Source organism: Sturnus vulgaris, chromosome 3, assembly GCF_052056855.1.
Source record: "Sturnus vulgaris isolate bStuVul1 chromosome 3, bStuVul1.hap1, whole genome shotgun sequence".
Taxonomy (NCBI): Eukaryota; Metazoa; Chordata; class Aves; order Passeriformes; family Sturnidae; genus Sturnus; species Sturnus vulgaris.
In genome coordinates this window covers 61,165,856-61,184,295 of record NC_142245.1, presented here as the reverse complement: position 1 = coordinate 61,184,295, position 18,440 = coordinate 61,165,856, and the positions used below count along the sequence as shown (strand labels likewise).

Genomic DNA, 18,440 nt, shown 5'->3' with positions numbered 1-18,440 from the left:
TAACAATTGCAAAAAATGAAAGGAATCATTAATTACTAATTTGGCCCAAATAGTTTTAAAATGTGTATTAAAGCTAACAAAAAAATCAGTCTTATTGGAAGACATAACCTCTTTCCCAGCTGCACAGAACACCCATGGAGAAGAGTTAATGGGACTCCTCCTCCAATGGTACCCCAAGGGTGCATTGGGGAGCAGCTCTGATTCAAAAGAGTGCCTGGCATTCAGTTGCCACATGCCACAGCTGCCGTCGGGTTCAACAGCTGGCTCATAAATGGGTGGCTGTGATGAGTGCACAAGAATGGGAAAAACACATCATTCAGCATTTAGTACTGACTGGCCTGGAGGTCAGGGATTTGTGGCATTTTAATCTAAAAAGGCAACAGTCATAACAGGGGAAAAAAAAGCACCAGAAAGAACTGGTAGCAAAATTAAAAAGTAACTCAAACTTAATACAGAGGTGAACAAAAATGAGGGCCCTAAACCCAGAAGAAGTTCTGAAAAAGTAGGAGGTGTGAAACAAATTTTCCAGGTAAGAGGGTTTTTTTAAGTTTCTCCAAATAACACTAGGAATGTATTTGTACAAAGAACACAAAATCCAGCAACTCTGGTTGTTCAGTCTTCGTAACAAAAAGGGCCAGATTTCTCCAGAAGTTTTCTAATAAAAGCCTGCTGCTGTCCATAACTCAGGTGAGAAGTGATCTCTTCTACTTTTGGATAAGGATCCCATTATCAGATATTTCTCACTTAATTCATGCAAATACCTCTTAATTTATGTAAATACTTATGAGTGTTGCTACAGTTCCATGTTCACAGTCAATGGATAAGGAATTCAAGGACTCATTCAAACTGAAAGAGACGGCTGGAATAACCAGTCCACGTGTGATTCAAGAGCCAGTTTTGAATTAAATCAGGTGGCTCAGGTTCACATTCAGTCAAGTTTTAAGTATCTCCAAGGAAAAAGACATATGAAAAAACAGATGGGGTCTTTTTAAAGAGGGGACCTCTGTTTCTCTCTTCAAATGACTGAAAAATACCAAGAAGGTCTAACCAGAGGGGAAAAAAAAAGGGGGGGAAGGGGAAAAAAAAAAGACATAACCCTACACCAATTCAGACTTTTTTGCTGAACGTTCAACCCGAGGCTCCCTATTTTACTTCCTGGGATGTACTCAGGTGAGCTATTTTCTATTACGAGTCCAGGATCCCAGGTCTAGTATTAGAACTTTTTTCTCTTGCCAGAGATCAGACTGCTGTTTTATGTTATTTTGTTGTGTATGTACAGTACAGTTTTTCAATAGTGAGAAGCACAAATAAAGCAACAAGTGAAAATAACAGATAATATTAAGATTATGATACTAGAAGCTCAACGATGTTCTTCATTGTTACACTGAAGAAGTTCTTATGGCTGGAAATTATTTACAAATCAAGAACAAAAATTAAATATCTAAGTAATAATATAACAAGCTCATTTTATACATGGAGATTTTTAACATAGACCAATTGAGTATTTTGCTCAATACTGCAAAGAAAGTTTTGCAGCAAAGAAAATAACTCTAGAAAACAGCTTTATCCGAATGGAAGTTGTCAGAAATTGAAATTTATTCAGACCATGAAACTACACGTATTAATTTTTTTAAAATAGTGTTAAGGGGAAGATGACAGAAAAAAAGCAAACAAATTTAGATGCAGTATGATATAATGATGCTTCTACTAGAAATACAGATTAAAAAGAAATACAATTTTTCCTGCTTCAATTTGTAATTATTCAACTGGGAGATTTTTTATAAAGAAAAAGATGAGCAAACATATCTTCAGTTCATGGAGGAAGCAACAGGCAGCCTAGCCCATAACTGTAAATGTTAACGTGTTAGAAAGATAAACTGGGTTTTGGTAATTAATGGAGCACTTGCCACTGACTGACTTAAGATTTTCCTCAGCTAAGCAATCTAGACATGCTCAAACATCCAACAAAAAAAGCAAGTGCAAAAGAAGACTGAAGTTATCAAATGGTATTTAAGAAATCCTTTCAAATGCAGTCATCTCAAACGCCAGTCATTTGTAAAATAAGCATCCAATACCAGTGATGGACCAACTTCAGTCTCTTTACAAATGCCAAAGATTTTCCTAAAACTTAAAATTAATAATAAAGGAACTCAAAGGCCTAGTAGTTACAGACTTACAGGCTAGATTCCCTTCGAGTTCATGAACAAAGCATTCTTACACATCTAAGAGAAAAGGCAGTAGAATTTACTCAAGTGTTTGAAATGGCAAATATTTAATAGTATATACCTCACTGAATTATTGGAGTGGTAATGATGAAAAACAAAGAAAACCCTCATACAGGCTTACCTTCTGTTCTGAATTCTCATAAAACAACAGCCCAAAATAGTCCTTTTCCAGTAAATTGAGGTGTTCACATACTTTATCAAACAGCACTTGTCCTTTTGCTCTTTTCTGAGGGATGGGAGGGTAGAAAAAGAAGGAAAAAATAAGGAAAAATATGAAAATTTGAGAAAATTAATTTAAGTAAATCGATAAGGTTCTTAATTACAGGTACTGTTACTTGATTATATTATTCAGGAAAATTTAAAATATCCATAAAGCAGATTCCAGAACTATAAGCTTTCTTACAAAGACTGTTCACCATATTTCAAAGCTATACATATCCTTGACAAAAATTTGAGAAATTTCAATTTTTTTTTCAATACATCAAAAAACCCCCAAAACAACAACAACATAAGTATACAAGGAAACTTCAGTACCTGAAGGATTTAAATATTTTGCACTATTAAATGTCAACTGGCTTTTCTAGCTCTTTATTTTTAAAATAACAGACTTCTTTGTTTGAGCCAACTTTTCTGTATTATCTTCTAAAAATTAATATTGTTTCTACAATGCTAACTTTAGCATTTTTATCATTTTGGTATACATCTCACTAAGCTATGAATCACATGATACGAATGCACTGAAAAATAAAGTGTGTTATCTTCAAAAGACAAAAGTAACAAGCAGACCACTAAGAGCTGATGCTCAGACCAGCAGAAACAGCATGCAAGCAGAAGCTGAATATGTGCAATATGTCTAGTTCTCTATACTGCAGTGGTTTGTTTTGAGGGGCAGAAAATAAGATGGCTGCTTCCTATCTGTGTATTTCTGAAATCTCAGTACCCAACAAATTCATTAAATGCTCAAAAATAAGAAATCTTCAAGAAGTTTTTTTTCCTAAAAATATTATTTGTGCAAGTCAGTAACAAAGGGAGAAAAAAGGGCGGTTTTATTTGAGGTTAGTTTTATTACCATAGTCTGCTGCTTTATAAAAACAGTAATTGAAGATTGATCATCATTTTAACATACTCTTAAAAAGCATTTCAAAATGGCCACTTTCAAGCTCACTTGCTGAGCTCAGTATTACTAGAGCTTAAGCAAATGGCAGTCAGTCTTGAAGTTTAATCTGTTCTTCTTTATCTTTTCTTCTTTCCAGCAGCCTTCCAGTATCTAAAGGGGGCTTAAGAGAGAAGGGAAGGAAAAGGGCATGTAGTGACAGGACAAGGGGTAATGGCTTTAAAGAGAGTAGGTGCAGATTAGATATTAGGAAGAAATCCTTTACTGTGATGGTGGTGAGGCACTGGAATAGTGAAATTGTGGATGTCACATCCCTGGAAATGTTCAAGGCCAGGTTGGATGGGGCTCTGAGTAGCCTGCTCTGGTGAAAGGTGTCTCAGCCTAAGTAGAGGGTTTAAAAACTAGAAGATCTTTAAGGTACCACCCAACCCAAACCATTCTATTGTTCTGTACCATTCTATGATTCTTGTACCTGAAACTGGGGATGTGAACATCCCATATGTCTGTACTGCCAGTAATGAAAAGCAGGTCCAGGCTCTACTTCTGTGCACCAGGTTTTAAGGAAAATCTCTGTCTCCTGCTGACAGGAGACAAAGATTTCGAGCAGACTGCTCAGACCACATGCTCAGGGGTAGGAAGATGAGAAGTTCTTTCCACAGTTCCAATCTGACCATGACTGGCATGCAGCCTCCAGTCTGAACAACTCCTTCAGGACAGCTCTGCTATTTGTGGCATTTATCATAGAGGCCACAACATGGCCTTTTCAGAGGCCTGCCAGCTTATAGGAATTTTTGCATTTGCTTATCCTACAGATTTCAGCAGCTGCCACACAGCAGTGCCATTCCACAGCAGCGCCATGGGCAGCCCCTGTGTAGGCCCGGGGGACACTGTGGCCATTGTCCCCGCAGACAGTGGCAGGGAGCTCCACGTGCCCCATTCCGGCACTCCCGCAGCTCGGCTCCGCGCTAAAGGCCACGAGCGGAGGGAGAGGGGAGAAAAGAAGGTATGCACTGAGCAAAGAGTGAAGGCATTGTTGATTTATTCCCCAAGAATCCAGAGCTTGATTCAAAATTGCATTGTCCAGCAGACATTCTACTCAGGAACATCAGAAAGCTTTCACAGAAGCAAAATTATAAAATGACCACATTTAGTAGCAAGGCAGTGGCAAGCAGAAGTCAGGGTGACTTCTAAATGGGGAGCAGGGAATTTTAAGTCTGTTTGGTACTTTCAAAAAATCTTACTCCCCAAGAAAGATGACTGCTTCCTCTCGGCATCTGAAGTAACCACTTAATTTTCTTGACAGCTTCACCTTCAGCTTAGTAAGAAAAATCACCAATATAGAAAAGCGGCCAATTGAAAGCAGAAAAAATATAAGCAAGAGAGAGTTCAAAGAATCTCAGATGCATGCAATAGATACCATTTTCCAAAGTCAATGTTCAGGTCAGTGATCATACTTTGGAAATGCAAGTTTCAGTTATAAAAATTTCAGTGCAGGAAATCTATAGATTAGTGTAAAATAATATATGCTATCATATCAAACCCACATCTGCTGGAATCAGCTGTTTTTTAATGAAGTTTATATACCAAAACCCACAGTTAATATCAAGCCTTTGACATATAGAAACATAAAGCAGGCAAATCTACAGGAAATATATTGCAAGTATAACTGTAAAATATTGCAGTTTCTTATTAGGAAGTCATAATCACCAAGACCTTCGATATACTAGCAGCGTCCACTGTATCTTTCAATATTTTTTTTCAGTTCATTGTTCTTCCACATAAGGAAAAACACCACCATGTCACAAAGCCCAAGTTTGTGAGTCTACATTCTAGACAGCAGCAAAATGATATTATACCATCAGCAACTAGTATTTATAGAGATCTGTAATGGATTCAAAGGCACAAGAAATCTCTCAGTACCAGTGATGGTTTTCATTATAAGATCCTACTTGTAAAAATTAATGACTCTGAGTTATTAAGTTTTATATATTTAAATCGATAAATATATATATATATAAAATGAATAACTCAATATATAATATATAACGTTATATGTGTATATATATATATTTAATTTTTTTTTAATCTAAAAGGGTATTTAATTTTTCAAACTTTTCAAGTGTAATTTCTTTGTAAACCATTATTTGGGGACAGGCATTATTACACAGTTTAAATTATATGATAACGTAACTTTTGTGGGAAAACTCATATTCCTAGTAGAATATCTCTAAACATGAACTGAAGATAACTGTTGTGATCCAGTCAGTTCAGAAGTTAGAAATATTTTAATAGAGCAGGGCACTCTTAAGAAGCATCATGGTTTACACAGTTTGTTACTTTTTACAATGGATTCCATTTCATTTTCTACCAGGCGTTTGAAATGTCAAGTGATAGTCACAACCAATGTGTAAATTACAATCACTATTCCTATTACATGTATGTATATATATATATATTTATGCATCCGTATATACACATATGTGTTTATAGCACAACAAATACTAGCACTGAAAACAAGTAAATATTCAAGTTCCAAATTATAATGCAGAAATATCAGTAAAAGTGCAAGTCCATCCTTGCTCCCACAAGAAGGGGAGCACATTCAGCCTAGCTATACCAAGAGGCTGAGAAGTGAGATGCTCACAGAGCCAACAGTTTAAAACACTAGAGTACTCAGATCAGCAGTACTCTGCATTCCTGCCAAGTTATGCTTTCATTTAAGTGAGAACATAGAAAGAACACATATAACCAAGGTTATTCTAGTACCAATTTCAAGCTTGTATTTAGACACCACAGATGCCACCTCATAATGCAACTACCTCATAAAACCAGAGGTAGCATTTTTCTGTCCTTCACCTCCTTCTCAATAAAAAGAGCAAACCAGAGCAAAGCAACTGCAGCTGACATACACAATGGAAATGTCTATGCAACTGGGAATTAGGATATCATGGATCTGTTTAGCTATATAAGAGTTGCCAACTACTGATGCAATATAAACATTCACAGCTACAGTTCTGTTCAATACATTTATCTATGATAGGGATGCAGGAGTTGAATGCACCATTAACAAGTTTGCTGATGATACTCAAGTGGGAGGTGCTACTGACTCTCTTAAGGGACGAGAAACCCTACAGAGCAATGTGGATAGATCAGAGCATTGGGTAATCAGTGGCATGAAATTTAGCAAATGCCAGATTCTGTACCTGGGACAGAGTAATGCTGGGCAAAAGTATAAACTGGGAGAGGAGTGGCTGGAGACCAGTCCTGCAGAAATGGATCTGGGAGAGCCAGTTAGCAGCAGCTCAGTGTGAGCCAGCAGGGAGAGTCCAGGCAGCCAGGAGGGCAAATCCCATCCTGGGGTACAGCAAACCCTGTGTTCAACCATGCAGACGAAAGAGGTGATTATCCTGCTGCACTCAGCTTTGGCATGGCCACACCTCGAGTACTGTGAGCAGTTCTGGGGCCCACAAATTAAGAATGACATGAAGGTCCCTGAATATGTCCAGAAGGCAACAATAAAGCTGGGGAAAGGGCTGGAAGGAATGTCCTAAGAGGACTGGCTTAGGACTTTGGGCTTGTCTGGGTTAGAGAAAAGGAGGCTGAGGGGTGGCCTCATTGCTCCCAACAGCTTCCTGAGGAAGCTGAAGAAGCAGGTGCTGAGCTCTTCTCCCTCAGATCAGTGATGTGGGAACAGTTCAAAGATGCACTATGGAAGGTTTAGAGGTCACATTAGGAAGCATTTCTTTACTGCAAGGGTGATCAACCAGTGTAATAGCTTCCTAGGAGGTGGCTGATGCCCCAAGCACGTCACTGTTTAAAGGTCATTTGGACATGACTTTTAGGTCAGCCCTTGTGACATGGGTGCTTCCTTACCCTTAAAGGGTTGGTCATCTGGCAGCTGAACTCGATGACCTTTGGAGGTCCTTACCACCTGAAACAGTCTATCCTATTCTTACTCCTGCCTTCTTTCTCTGGCAGTACATGCAGAGGAAAATCTCAACATTTCTCACAGCCCTGCACTAGCAGAAAGGCTTGAATAGGTAATTATGTCCCAGCCTAGGCACTGAATGTCCCTATGTGGGAAGGAGGCATCCACCCTCTGATAGGCATGAGAGCTGTGGATTATCCCAAACTAATTTAACCATTTGAAGAAATTTGGGGGGGGGAAAGTCAACAAAAACAAGTACAGTTTTTAGAAGTTTCCTGTGTTCATTCAGTTAATCTAGATTTCCACAGAATGGCAGAACTCCACATATCTCTTCAGAGATCAAACCCTTAGCTGAATGCAGGACATGCTCCCAAACTGAGTGACTTTCTGAAGTGTGCAATACCAATTATTTCCCCAGAGATTTTTCTTTTCTTGTTGTACTTATTTTTAGAAATGCTTGAGTCATTTCCCTTGGATAAATGTAATAAAACATTTTATTAAATTTGAGAACAACAGTACTCCATCAGAGTGAGGGTCCATCTCCAAAGTGGTTAACCACAAATGTCTACAGGCACGCACAGGAGCAGTACCCAGGAGCTGACTAACTATGAGACCAGTATTTGCCTGAAATGCCAAGGTTTTTTCAGCTCCAAAAACATTTTCAAAGACACATAACTAGAGGAGGAAAAAGGATTTGATTTCATTTTATTTTTCTGAATTAGTTTAAGAGTCAATGCTCACGGGCATTAACATAGTGCAATCCCGTAGCCATACCCAGGCTAAAGCATTCTTCAGTTTTGTTTATAAAATCAAAACATCCCTTGCAGTCTGGCAAAGGCAAGGCCACAGAAAGAAGATGCTGGAATATGAACCAGGCAGGTCTGTTCCCTGAGACCTGAAGAATAAGGATTGGTACTGGTCACATACAAAAGAGGAGGAGATGTGCAATAGCCTGGGCTGTTTTCAAAAGTATGATCCTTATCAATGACAAGCATATTTTTTTGGCCGTAAAAAATTGCTTTGCTGTGCTTCTTGGTCAGTGATGCATGAAAAGTGCTGTCATGCCTGGCCTGCACTTGTATTGCATGCAGGGAGAGCTGTAAAGTGCCAGCTTCTGACGCTGCAGCAAACAAAACTGCCTAGCACAAACAAGAACCGTTGGGAAAACCAAACCACGGGAATACAGGAGCTCACTCCTGTTACAAACCTGGAGTGGCAAAGAAGTACATAGAGCAAGGGCATGAGTGGTGCCTTGGAGGTGCAAAATCAGCAGGAGAGAACATCAGCAGAATAGCCCAAAGGAGCCTTTGGCCAGGGTCCATGCTCAGTGCTGCAGTGGAAAGCAAAAAAATCCCCAGGGACTGAGATGACTTCACACATAAACAATACTTTCAGTGGTATCTGTTGAACCTAGACAAATATTTTAAGAATGTGCCAAATTTAACATCATCCCTATTTTCCTTTTTCTAAATAAAAGATGTCATACTTTAAACAGACCACTTAGTGCTTGAATAAACCTAGACTAGACATCTGAGCAGTGAGAAAAAAAGATTTGCAAATCAAAACTCAGCTACAATTAAACATCTGTTCCATATCAGCTTCATTCAGAGTTTTCTTAATTCAGGGTTAAAGACTGATCTTAATTGTACATTGAGCAAACATATTTTTACTTTGTATTAGCAAACTGTAAGTAACCATAGAGTCTGTGTCAACTCCGATATATTTCACTTGTTCATACGTGCATAAAATATGGTCAGTGCTGGCATCCTTTAAATGCCTTTTGTCATAAATATTTAATTAGACCACTGACTGAATACAGTAAACAAACCCAACAGGATCTTCATTTGCTTCTAACTAGTAACCATTATGCACTTCGTACTTGTTTTTGTTTGTTTGAACTGTCCTATTCTCTACTAAACCAGTTTATATTTCAAACAGGAAAGTGTTTACTGCAGATCCCAAATTCAGTGACAGAATTTCTTCATAACTATCTACAAAACCACAGAATGAGAGGAAAAAAGCAAGTTTATTTACCCCATGAAAGCAAGAGATACATGTAGTTCATAGTAATATATTAGTAATTTATACCTCTCACAGAAATCAGGAAAAGAGTAGGTCAAAATTACATCATTTGCACTGTGTTAAAAAAATTAAAATTGCTCCTAAAAATTAAGTCTTAAACGTTCCAATAGTCTGCACATTCAAGCCATTAAAACTCAACTGACATTACATCTCAAATATTATGCTATTGAATCATGAACCAAGGTTATTTTATACTTTAATATGGTTCTGTTATTTCAAGCAAGCACAAAGGTTCAGTCACAGTTTTTGGCAAATACCAATCATTAGTTTTCATCCTCAGTACCTTGACAACTGTCTATGATAAATTTACAGGCTGTTATTCCTTTAACTCTCTTTAGAGTAATGAAAGGCAATTGAAAGTTTTTTTTTCCACAGTTCACAGCCTGTGAAAGTTGTTTTAAGTCATGCTCCTCCAGAACTATCCAACAATAGCCTCTTCCTCTTTCCATCTCTCCAGGCATTCCCATATTACTCTGAAGATTCTGAGGCTAAGTAGGTGTTATCTTTAAGAGTTACAATAGTTTTAAGCTTAAAATAATTAAATTAATTGCTCATGCTCTATGAATGCACATACTGTATACATGTAACTCATGTTGTTTAATATAGTACTTACATGAAATATTATTTTGTGATTTATTTCAGAAGATTACTTTAAAGAAACCAAACACAGAAAATTATCTATTTTATTAATATGGAACCTATGCACTTAAGGAATTAAAATACTAAATGTTAAAGGAGTTTAATATAACATTGTAATGGAGGCTATTTTGCTGCCTTATAAAACTTTACAGGTTCCAAAATAGCAATATAAAGCAAATTTCAAGAGTGGCTGCTATAAATGTTCATAACACTACTCCCACTCATTCCCCAGAGCAAGTAGCCAAGATGCAGAGTAATTATTTACACACCACATTTTATCAACAATGCAACATTACAATCAGCATCTCTGCATTGGAGAACTGAATGCAGTTCATTTCTGGGAAAGATCAAAAACCACAAAACATTTCAGTGAGAATTTCAAATTATGAAGAACTGAGGAACAGTTTTCACCTAACACAAGGCTTAACTTAATAATGCTCTCACTTCACAGACTTCTCTAGGCAACCTTGGAGTACCTTAGGTGTTGTATCTACACTGGCATTCACACAAGGATATTTGGAGAAGCTATACTCCAGAAAGATTACAAACCAGGTCCTTCAAATTTGCATCTTCAAAAGTAATGAAAGAACAAAGACAGATGAGAAGTAAAAAGAAAAAATTCATAAAAGAAACTGAAATATCTGTTCAAACAGTTCCACAGATAAAGAATTATTGACTTAAAGTTCAACTTTAAGGCAAGTTCACACCAGTCAGAAGATCTATTAAGGCAAAATAAAGAGTTCTCAGGGAAAATAATAGATAACTCTCAGAGGTGATAAATTAATTTACAAAGTAACATCAAAAACCACAAATATTTGAGATTTGCTTTATGCTGAAATCTAAAGATCAACCATGTCAGGCATGCCCGGGGTAACAGGAAAGACATGCAAAAACAAGCCAGAAGAAATAACTCCAGTGTCAAACAATACTAGCTGGCTGCAAAAAAGAACTTAAATTAATTATCACTACACAAAACCCAAGTGGCAAAGAAACAAAAAAGGTCCAAATGTATAGCATCAAATTACAGTCATTTGCAAAGATGTTTTAATATCCCATTAAAACCATGCTAATTCACCAGGAGTGAGCTCTTCTTTTTTCACCACAATTTCATATGTAAGCACTATCTCAACATCTTGAAGCTGTATTTTTCCCAAGTGAGCATCTCCCACCCATTTCTATTCTGTACCCTCACCACAGGAATTCACTTTCAGAACATTTTGTCACAGAAACCAGTTTTTGTTCACTCTGATATATTTCTCAATGCAACCTGCATGCCACATATACTTCTTTTTACCAAAAGGTGCTTTAACTCAATACAGATTCTAAGAAAATGCCTCATTAGGCAGGAGTTACATCAATTTCATATTAACTAGACTTTAAATTATAATTTTTTCTTTAAAAAGTACATATATATTCCATTTCTTACATATATTTGCTCCAAAAACTCCCATCTGAAGATTCCAGAGTAAAAAAAAACCCAAAACTTATATACGATTTCCTTATGTAAAACCTAATTCCACTCGTGTCCTTCTCAGCTGACAATAATGTAGCATTAACCCCTTGCTTACAGGGGATCTTGCCTTACCAAGACAAGATGATCCTTGAGAATATAAAGATTATTATTACAAAAACCAGTCTGTGATAGCCAGGACAGAAAACAAGTATGTCAACACACACAAATTTGCTTCAGCCACATTACAATTACAGGACTTCACCAATTCACTTAAATTAGTCCCTCTGCCTGTTTCAGATTCATACTACAGAACTTAAATGTTTCAGAATATAGCTGAACTCAATTTACAACATTTTAGGATATCCATTTGTCACTTGGTAAATATTAAATTTCTAAAAATGTTTAGTGAAGCATGGACAGCCTGGTCCAGAACAACCTCTATAGAGCTGTTGCTCCCTAGTCTAAATCTCAGAGATGATACATTTTTCAAAAAATTAGTTCCAGATGAACTGTCATTAAACACCAACCTTAGGCAAAACTGCAAACTCTTTTCTAATACAATTGTTTTGCATATTCTGTAAAAGCTCACTAATACTTTACTGAATTGAAATTCTGATCTTTTTAAGCTTGAAAAAACTCTGTTTCAGTCATCTTTGAGAAAATATTCTACTTCAATTTGTACCAAATGTTACTTTGCAAAATAAAAAACAAAATCAGCTTCAGTGTTGGGAGAATGGAAAGTGGGAGAGGGGGTGGTTGTGTATGTGTAAAACCTGGTTTCTGTAGAAGATATTATATGAAACAATGTTTCCTTCTTTCCATATATGTTATGAAATTAAATATGTTGAAATGTTTTAAATCATTGGAGCTGAAGAAACATAACCATAAATATGTCAAAAACCAAATTAGCTCACAAAGCAAAAAGGGAATATAAGCAGGATAGAAATCTAACCATCACGTGGACAGGAGTTTAGAGAGCAGTTTCTGGTCTACTGAAATGGCATTTCTTCCTAAGCACACAAACTATTGTCAGTGGATATTCTGTTCTCTCAGGAAAAATTGCTTACAAGATAGACAGAAAGAAGAATGGAAGTATAGTAAAAAAACCTGCCAGAACTCCTCATCTAGCACCTCAATCTATACTAAGACTGCTGTCAGACTGATCAACTGGTATATATAATGGAATTCAATGAGCAGTATGAAAATAAGTGCTATTTTAGAAGCTGTTAATAGGAAATCCTAGGGATATTATACCTGAACTCATCTACCCTTCCATACAGTATGAAGTCTTAAAGTACAGTCTTGTAATTTTACAAGTACAGAAGAAGTCTAAGAGTTCTCAATTATTTAGGGATTTATCTTACTTCAAAAAAAACAAAACCAAAAACAAACCCACAAAAAAAGCCCACCAAAAAAAACCTAGAGAAAAAACAGGCACTTGGACAACTACAGTGACCAGGTGAGATTTTATAGAACTGCTTTTTCCTACAAGCAAAAATAAGTGAGATCTAAACATATTGCTAAAAGGGCCATACACAAAACTATGAATTTTAACAATGGAAGATGGCATTAAAAAAATGTTTCTTAAGAATAGGAATGACATTTGCTTTCCCCTCCCCCCAAAAAATCCCAGGAAGTTCCTTTAACTGCTGGGACATGTCCAATACTGTCAAGTTTGACCTTGAAGCAACACCAGCCAGCACACTCAGTACTGGTGGGTGTGTTCCATAAGGTCCCATGGGACTTGTCTATCTCAAATGTCCCCACATGTAACCATAACCCCCCCTTTCCATTAGTTTCCACATCACATCTTCAAGCTTTTGCCATTAAACATTTACTGACCAGAACATACTCAAGTTGGAAGAGTAAAGTTTTCCTGACTGAAACAACTTATGTTCCAAGAATAATTCATCAATGCTTTTTTTATTTTAAGAAACAAAGCATTACTATTAATTCAAGATTTTCTATTTAGATTCTAGCAAATCTAAGGAATATAATAGCTGAACTCAAGTATTAAGTCCTCATATTATGATTCATCACTGTTACTAATTAATTGTATAATGTTATATCTACTAATTGGCCACAAAACTCTCAGTATTTAGTTACTGCAGAGAATCCTGATCAGCCTTGATCTGTGTGCTGACACTGAAGCTACTGCATCACAACTTTCTTTCCTTTTATGCCTGTTCCCAGGTATTGTCTTATATAAAGACACAGTAGAAACAATTGACAAAATTTAACAGAGACTAAATTAATGGGGTTTTGTTTACATGTTTTGTTTTCTTTCACACTCCTTTTAATGTATGTGACTACAAATTGATGCAGTTCCACAAGAAAAAGGAATAGGATTGAAAGTCAAACAGAAAAGTCCCCAATAGTATATTAGCCCAGATTTTTTACTGATTATCATGAAGGTTTAGAATGACTATTAGAAAAAGACAGGATTCTACCAAAAGCCATCAAATTACAGTAATGAAGACAAGGTATTTTTAAGTTTTACTTTGTCATTAGCAAGTATATATTTTAAATATAAAGAAGCCAGTCTACAGTACATAGTAAACTGGAAAAGGCATCAGGAATGTGAAAATCATGGCAATTACCCCAAACTAAAACCTGATTTACTAGAAAGTCAACCAAGGTACACTGGGCTTTGACTGCAAAAATTTTGTTTCTTTGCTTTTTAATTCTTGTATCATTTCAGTAACTTTGTAAAAGCAGAAATAAACCAACATTTACCCAAACAGTACATATTGAAGGAAGATTAAATAAGAGTATCAGAAATCTACTAGGATCTTTTGCAGAAAGCACGAATTGAAGTTTCAGTTATCAGTTAATATAGCTTTTTGAGACTTCAAGTATTTTGAAATGGTAGTAGAGCATAAAAAACTAAATGTATTTAAGAGCATGAATTCATCCATAAAATTGCAGTCAGCACTGCTCCTGTCCTATAAGTAATTCAAAGGAACATATAAAACAAATTGTTTTTTCACCACCTTTTTCTCCTCTTAAATTTATTTTACTATAGTTCTTACAGGAAACTTGTACTGCAAAAAATAAGCAAACTTATTTCTTGCCAAATGATTTAACTGAATCATGACAGACTTAAAATACTGCAGTTATAAACACAAAATGGTATATTCTTAGATCTGTGATAAGCCACCACTTCATTTAAGTCTCACTTTAGGATGGGGAAAAAGCCCAGGAAGATAAAACTCATGTAGCCTTTAATTAAAACAGAGATACTATTCAGATTTAAACATCCTGATTTATGTGGGAAAAACAATCAAAAACCAACAACTACTCCAGAGTTAGTCCCGTGCAGTTAATTTTTGTGAAAATGTGGAACTAGAACAGAACTTTAAATATAAATACGTGTTTTATAGCAGTAACAGAGTTTTTCTTTCTGAAGAGAATTTCTTTCAAACTTTAAAGTTTAAAAAGTTTATCTCCAGCCGAGATAATTTTAAAAAAACCTAATGAACTCAAGAAAACTTTATTACCACATGTCACACTACCTTCAGGAAAACCTTGATGTTTTAGAAAAATAATCAAGGTTGAGCTGTCAAATAATCAGTGTACCGCAAAGGGCATTTTTAAGAATAAACTGATAAAGTTTTAGCAATGGAATTTTAAACTGAAACATTAACTGACTCCTAGCAATTGTGTTAAACACTCAGTACAATGAAAGTAAGTTCTCTTTCCCATATAGAAAAAGCTCTTTATACAATTACTTGATGCCTTACCTCTAGGTCACAGCTGTATTCCGTGCCATCCAGAAGCATCACCTTACACTGCACAGTTTTGATTTTCTTTGGAGACTTCTGAGGAATGTTATCTATTTTAATTTCAGCTGTCTGCACTTCTTTTGTCTCCCTATTTTCTTTTTCTTCTTGTTTTTCTTCCTTTTTCTCTGCAACATCCTCTACTTCGGTTTCTTTACCATCTTCTTTGGAAGGCTGTATAAAATACAGTTAAACAAACTCAGGAAGGAGGATATTTTTAACTTGTTCATTCCTTTTATAAGCTACTAATATATAAGACAGCAACCATTCATTAAACTTATGCACATACTGGAAACACAGTAACCAGCATAAGCATTAACGTCTTCTTTTAGGGATTAGATATTCTTGCTCTCAAACCAGAGAAAGTGCCTTTTTTTCCCTTTCCTTGAAATAAGGTTCTCTGTTTTAAAATATGAGTTATTGGCTTTCTTCCAAAGAGAAACAAATTTGTTAAGAAGCTCCAGGAATTATACTAAAATAAACCCCAGTGTTTATGAAAGCCAAGTGATACAGAATCACAGAATGGCCGAGGTTGGAGGAGATCTCTTGAGATGTAGTCCAACGCCCCAGGGCTACACAGGACAATTTGCCCAGGACCATAACCAGTTGGGTTTTGGATATTTTCACAGGTGGAGACTCCACAATATCTCTGATCAACCTGTTTCAATATCTGACTCCCCCTTTTACCATACTAGGAAGCCTATCATTTGCACCCCCACCACCTGGCTACGTTCCTTGCCAAGGGAAGGTCCTATCACTATCAGAGGAAAAGATACTTTCTTGCGATTCGAAATGTAACTTCATGGGTTTAATTTGGGTCCCTTTCCTTTTGTCATCTAACTGCATACCACTGAGAAGGGTCTGGCTTCTGTGTATTCCTTCCATTAATACCATTCAGGTATTAATACACAAGGATAAGATTCCCTTTTCTCCTCTTCCCCAGGCTGACCAGTGTCAACTGCCTCAGCCTCTTCTCAGATAAAACATTCTCCATGTGCATTCACCACCCCAGAATATGAAGTCTGAATGTTAAGAGCTGGCATGCAACTTCACAAAAAGCAGGACTGGCACCTAGCAACTGGAATAGTTGTCATTTTTTCCCCAATATGATCCTAACAAAGCTTTACATGAATTACATAATTCATTAATCAGGTTCCATTAAAATAACTCCAAAGTATTTGAGCTTTCCCACACATACCTGTATTTCAGCACTACTAACAGAGTGTTTGTCATCTGCTTTAGCATTCCCCCGGTTTTCAGCTGCTGCTTCCAAGCTCTTTCTTGGCTGAGCCACACCCTCCAGTGCCTGGCCTTCACTTTCTTCAACTACTTGCTCTTCCCCTGTGGCCCTTTTCTTGGGCTCATCTTTGGGCTCTGCCAAGGTGTATGACTTTTGTTTCTTAAGCCAAGGGGGAAGGAAACGAGAAATGCCCTTGCTTTCAGGTGAAGATTTTTCCTTCTTCTGGCTACTTGGACTACTTTGGCTAGCTGGTGCTGGGACAGATGAATCTTGAGCTTCTCCAGAGGATGTTTCCCTGGACCTTTGATCTCCCGGAGTCTCTGATGCTTCTTCAGCCTTGTCCTTGGCTTTGTCTGGTCCCAGCTGCTCAGAATCTTTCTTTACTTCGGTCTCTGAACCAACTTCAGTTGTCATTATCACAACTGACACTAAAAGAAGCAACAATAAAAACAGTTTTGTTATGTAGCATCACTACTTGTGCTGACTAATTATTTGCAGTGATTTGTAGTAATTCATAAATTCTTATAGATTATTAAACTTATTAGGGTTAAACAAACACTTCTTTTCAAATTTTGAGTTCACAAGTAAGACCAGTAAGCTAAAACTTAGTGCTCTGTAGATAAAAGATCTACGGCCTTCTCCTAGATAAAATTTTAAGTGTGCTCACTGAAAGGCATTTGTTTTATTACAGGTACTCCTAATATTATTGGCCAAGGTTCTTTCAGAAGTAACTTCAGTTCTCTTTCTATTGAGCTCCTTGGCAGACTCAATAAATGACGTTTCAGAAAAGCAACCACCTTCTCTAATAAAACTGGTAGATGCAAATCCTCTATTATTTGGCAACACTTACCAACTTAAAATAAATTATTGGACGTGAAAGAACAAGCTTACCAAAGAATAGGACAAGAGGAAGGTGAGCATGATACTGAGTATAAAAATTGGGAAATTATAAGTCAGTGATATTGTTGAAATTACTAAAAATGCTGGGGAGCATACATTTTAAATTAAGGCAAGATTGGGTTCTTAATAAGAATCAACATAAAATCATATATAACTCTTTCACTCTCATCATTTCTGCTTACTCTTCCTTCAGTGAAATTAAAGACAAATCACAGTACTGTAACAACAGGATATGCAATAGTGACCTTTCAACTTAATGTTATTGGCATTTATTGAAAAAAATATAAACTAGAATAAACAAATGTTGTTATCTGTGTGGCACTGCATTGCACTGCATTACTTTAAAAGTGTAGTATAATTACTATTTTCCAATTTATTGAAATGAGCCAACAAAAGTAAGCATATAAGGGTCCAACAAAAGTTTATAATGGTTAGATTTCATTATTCGTCAGTGGTATTTACTTATGATCTTCTGAAAACAATTAATTTTAAATTGATGGTCTGTTTTTCTGGCCTAAAGTTTAGCAAGTAAGTTACAATCACATCTATATTTTTATAACATGGGAACCCTCTCTGTTTTGCTATGACCTTTGTAGCTTACACAGAAATGTTCCTATTCTTTCCAAATGGCAGGTATCTTATTAACATAATAATGTAAAACTTTATTATCAAAATGAAAAATGAACAATATCTAGAAAACCAAACTCAACTTTCCCTGAGAAAAATTGAAATTTCTGCTGATCAGAGACTATCAATCCATACTGCTTAATTTCATCATTAACAGAGATGGTGGTGATTTTCTTTCATATATTGCTAAGAAAGAACCAATTTTCTCTCAGAAAGTAGCTAAAACAATTTCATAAGACTTGATACACAAATCTTCAAAGAAGTTACAGGGAAACCCCTATTTCTTGCACTTTTTTGTTTTACTTTCCAAAATATATAGAAATGCATTAAATACATGTACAAACTAATAAAAAAACATTATATACCACTCTCAAAATTAATATTACAATTTGATTATACAGTAAAAAAGGAGACATCTGCAGAAAATTCTTAGAACCAAGCTAAATAAGT

At 36.2% G+C, this 18,440-nt stretch overlaps 1 protein-coding gene across 28 annotated transcripts in view; it reads right to left on the bottom strand.

The window, feature by feature from the left end:
* The window catches only part of EPB41L2 (erythrocyte membrane protein band 4.1 like 2), a 105,926-nt gene that overhangs the window by 42,726 nt on the left and 44,760 nt on the right, over positions 1–18,440 (bottom strand). For all 28 annotated transcript variants that reach the window (XM_088161790.1, XM_088161801.1, XM_088161796.1 and 25 more), the window contains exons 3-5: positions 16,422–16,891; positions 15,185–15,397; positions 2,347–2,451 (exon numbers count right to left, since the gene is read on the bottom strand). In XM_088161790.1, coding sequence (XP_088017916.1) covers positions 2,347–2,451; positions 15,185–15,397; positions 16,422–16,877 — 774 coding nt within the window. In that variant the 5' untranslated portion in view covers positions 16,878–16,891. The remainder of the gene's footprint in view (positions 1–2,346; positions 2,452–15,184; positions 15,398–16,421; positions 16,892–18,440) is intronic.